The sequence below is a fragment of the Pinus tabuliformis genome, chromosome Q (genome assembly GCF_031772625.1).
Source record: "Pinus tabuliformis cultivar Carrire ecotype Pingquan chromosome Q, CPIR1, whole genome shotgun sequence".
NCBI lineage: Eukaryota > Viridiplantae > Streptophyta > Pinopsida > Pinales > Pinaceae > Pinus > Pinus tabuliformis.
The window spans coordinates 1,149,907,953-1,149,912,336 of NC_142296.1; the positions used below are offsets into that span (position 1 = coordinate 1,149,907,953).

At 39.5% G+C, this 4,384-nt stretch overlaps 1 protein-coding gene across 1 annotated transcript; it reads left to right on the forward strand.

Annotated features, from left to right (window-relative positions):
- Positions 1-798: 798 nt before the first annotated feature.
- Positions 799-1,546, forward strand: LOC149223690 (21 kDa protein-like). Its single transcript, XM_089383389.1, has one exon. The coding sequence runs from the start codon at positions 830-832 to the stop codon at positions 1,466-1,468; it is 639 nt and encodes a 212-aa protein (XP_089239515.1). The 5' UTR covers positions 799-829; the 3' UTR covers positions 1,469-1,546.
- The last annotated feature ends 2,838 nt before the right edge of the window (positions 1,547-4,384 follow it).

Consider the following 4,384-nt stretch of genomic DNA (forward strand, 5'->3'; position numbering starts at 1 on the left):
CAAATTAACAGTGGAGTTGATTATTACTTATAATTATCTATTGGTGGATAAATAAGTAAGACAAGCGAATAACCATACAAAAATCATTTTAGAGCATATTTTATGTTTTAAATTTGTATCATTTTAGAGCATATACTAAGCTTTGAATTTATATTAGGAATATGAAAGAAAATGAAAAATAATACTATAATATTTTTATTTTTTAAATTAATTAAAAATAGAATAAAAATTATATTTATAAATGAATAAATAAAAATGGTTGATTTTAATTGAAATTTATTAAAGATTTTTAAAAATTTGAATTATTTTGTTTAATTTGTAGAATTTGAAAAAAAAATGAATTTATATTATTTAATTTATAAAATCAAAATATTTATTATTTTTAGATTATTCAATCTATTTATACATTCAAAAATACATTTGAAATAACAAAAAATGTTATAGAGCAACCCAATTAGGGCTTCCCACCCGGATTTCTGAGCACGCTGGCTATACAAACTGTGCTGAAACTGGTTGGTTGTGTAAGCGGGGTTTTAACTTGTTAAAAAATTTGACCAGTGTGGCCACAGCTCCTCACGGAACACATGTGAGAGTGCGAAATGTTACAGGATTCCTAGCGCCATTATAAAAGATCCACTGCAGTGTCACCGACTTTAAGCAGCCACGGCCGGAGGCGGGCCATTGAAAAACTACCTCGAAAAGCGGCCATAATCACCCAAGTCCCCTATTTATAACCAGCAGAGCAAGAAGCATACCCGCAATTCTCTTCGAAAGCTGATACTCGCATTCGCTTGGTTTTACACCTTATTGCTTATTTTCTAGAGTTCCAATGGGTATGGATCAATTACTCGCTATTCTTTTTGTTATTACATTTCCTGTCATACTGCCTTCAGTTGCAGTAGCGACAATGGATGACGTGAAGTATCCCGTGTACTATACCCACGCGGATATCGCGGAATTCATTAAAACTTCGTGCAAAGTGACTCTTTATCCAGAGCTCTGCGTTTCGTCGCTCTCTTCCTACGCGGGGCGTCTCAAGGCGAATCAGAGCGATCTTGTGAAGGCGGCCGTGGTAGTCAGCCTACTTAATGCTCGCAACGTTTCTGTCTGGGCCGCCGGCCTCAAAGCCAGAGGCGCCATGATGAGTGAAAGAGAAAACGCAGCGCTTAAGGATTGTATTGGAAATTTCAGGGATGCCACGTACGAGATTAGAAGATCTCTCATGGAGCTGAAGCAACTGAAGGCGTACAGTTTCCAGTTTCATATGAGCAACGTGCAAACATGGATGAGCGCGGCCCTCACAGACCAGGAATCCTGCCTCACTGGTTTCCAAGATCTCAACACCAGCGGGAATGTTACGGCCATGGTCACCGGCCGCGTGCAAAATGTGCGCAAATTGATAAGTAATGCCCTCGCTCTCGTCAACACATTCGCTGCCACCGGAAGAGGAGATGAGCTCCATGTCTGAAGCCTTCAAGGGCTCCTCGCCTCGAATAATATATTCAGTATTTCATAGAATCTGTATGCCATAGCTTTAGCCTGTGGCCTTGAGGCAGAGTTTGGGGCTTTTTATTGTAAATTCTGTGATAGTGATATAATAAATGTTCGTTAAAATAATTTTTTATTAATGCGTGCACGCTTTTGCTTGGGAAGGTATCTGATATCCTTAAAATACAATTCAGAATGCTGGTTTGGGTCGTGGATTCAGTAATATGAAACGGCCCTGTTTAACTGGCCCGAGGACAAACATGCATCTCTATGGGAATTTTGAAGGTTGATGGGGAAATAACCAAGGCTCGTTTCCTTATTTAAAATTCTGATTGTATTTTACTTTTAAATTTTAATGTTAAAAGTAAAGATAAACATTAAATTAGAAATTAGCCTCTGTCAATAGCCAAAACCTAGCCACCTGTTCTGAGCCTCACACCTCCTTGTTCCAATGAGTTTTTTCGTAATGAAGTCTAAATGTTTTTCATTACTCTATATCAAAATTTCCCTCAAGATTTCTAACTTTCGCTTATTTGAACAATTATTTTATGTTGTGGGATGATGCTAGTTTGCAGAGTAACCAAGAGCAGGAATATGATTTAAAGAAATGTTTTTGCGCCTTAATATGGTCCGCTTCTCTGAAGAAATCCTTTTGCCCCTTAAGATGATCGGGTTCTCTGAAGAAATCCTTTTGCTTAGCCATCCATTGATTACATTTATATAAAATCGGTGCAGGGTGACCAGATTCTAGAGCTGTCAATTGAAGTTAGGTCTTCATGCCGCCTTGTTGTCGGTCACGAGCTCGCAGCGCGTCCTTTCCGTATTGGAGCCCACAATAACAATTATAAAACTATACGAAAGACAGACAAGACCGTGGTCACCGCAACTGTATCTTTTCTTTTCGTGATTTGCCACTTTTTGAAATTGAAAGCTGCCACTTTTTGAAATGGTTAGTAAATTTGTATCCTTTTTTAAATTTATTATCTTTATTATTTATTTAGTAATTATTAATTTGTATATTTTATATTTAGTAAGAAGGTTTATTGATGCTACGATGATGTGGTTACATGTCAAGCGGGATGCACACTTTATTAACATCTTATTGATGACATATTAATGATCTTGTGATCTATCACATAGATTTATATTCCATATAATTTATATACATATTCTATTTTCAACTAGACCCAAGTGATTTGATAAATATACTTAGAATTTGAAAATGTTGTAAGCTAATAAACTTTGTGCTTGGAAAATTTAGCTAACTAGATTTTAAATTTCAATGGTAGTTTAATGCACCAGATAATATATTTATTAGTTACTTTGATGATGATGTTCGTACGGCATCAGAGGCTTGGTGAAGGTGGTAGTGGTGATGGCCACAAGGATGATAAGTTGTTTGGTATAGGAGGATGTTGACAATGATAGGTGGTAGTGGTGATGGCCACAAGGATGATAAGTTGTTTGGTATAGGAGGATGTTGACAATGATAGTAGTTACAGGGCTTACGGTGACAAATGATTTAGATTTGAGATATTTATTTATAGTTTAATAATAATATTATTTCATTTTTTAATTTTATATATATATATATATATATTGATATAGAAATTATAATTATGTGGTTAGATATCAAAATAATTATTCATATAATTTATTATTTTATGAATATTAATATTTATAAAATTTCACCCCGAATGTGGGTGTCCATTCCAGGCATTAACATGACAAGACGGCAAGGCGGTGGATGGGTTGGCCACATGGCCCCCTGCAACTTCCCCATGCCACTCTGAAGTGCATTCAAGGCACTTTGCACGAGCTATTTAATGCATGCAAAGGCCGAGGCAGAATCAATCCACACTTAACAATGGAGCCTGCAAATTTCTCTGTTATTCCTCCCCCCCTAATTCACTATGCTTGTCCTCCACAAGCGGGAGAGCCAAATGAGCGCACCGTTACAGGTAGGAGATGCTGGTTGTTAAGCTGCACATCGATCTGGGTAATGGCTTCCACCACTTCCACACCCGCCTCTACAATATTGCTCATGTCCACAACTCATATGTGATTTCCCCGCATCGCTCCTATGTCAATTCCTCCACCATCCCTACTGCTTTGTCCATTGTTTCCATTCCCACCATGGTCCACCACCATATGCGAAGTAGAAGAGGAGGCACAAGAGGCTGAAGCTCTCGCTCACCTGCAATGCCCAGCCCCGATTTGTCTTCCCCTGCGTCCTCAGCTGATAACCCATACCCACTTAGTTTTGCAGGGCATTACTCAGGTACCTGATGCGGCAGAGGCAAAGCCTGGCTTCATGGCACAGGTCGTGGAAATGCAGCGGTCCACACTACAAACTTTCCCCTTCCTATGCACCCTGCTCCTCATACCACACAGTTTTGATTTCGCAGCTCCCTGAACTGCCTAGTGATCATCACCACCGTCTCAATTACCTTCACAGAAGAAATTGAGCCACCCAATCCTCTGGCTGAACACACTGAGGAGGCGAACAGAGCAGAACCTAGCAGCAGGAGTAAGGGCAACATTGGTGATCGGAAAGCTGATGAAGGTCGAGCCACTTTGCATGGTAAAGCAGTGGCTAGCAGTCAGCATGTTGAGGAGCGCAAGCTCAGTTACATGCAGGCTTCTGGTAGTCGTCAAGGAGACACGTCAGGAAAGTGTGTAGGAACTTGCAACATTGAGGGAGACCATCCAGCACATGGACGTGGCGCTTCGGACGAGGATGATGATTCGGACAAGTACGCATGTCCGATTGTGGAAGAACCAACCCCAGATAACTGATTGCCAGATGTCGAGTTTGCCAAGTAGATGGTTTGTCTTGTTGACGGTTCAGTTTCTTTTCAGTGTTTTGTGTCTTCTAGTTAGGATTATGTTATGG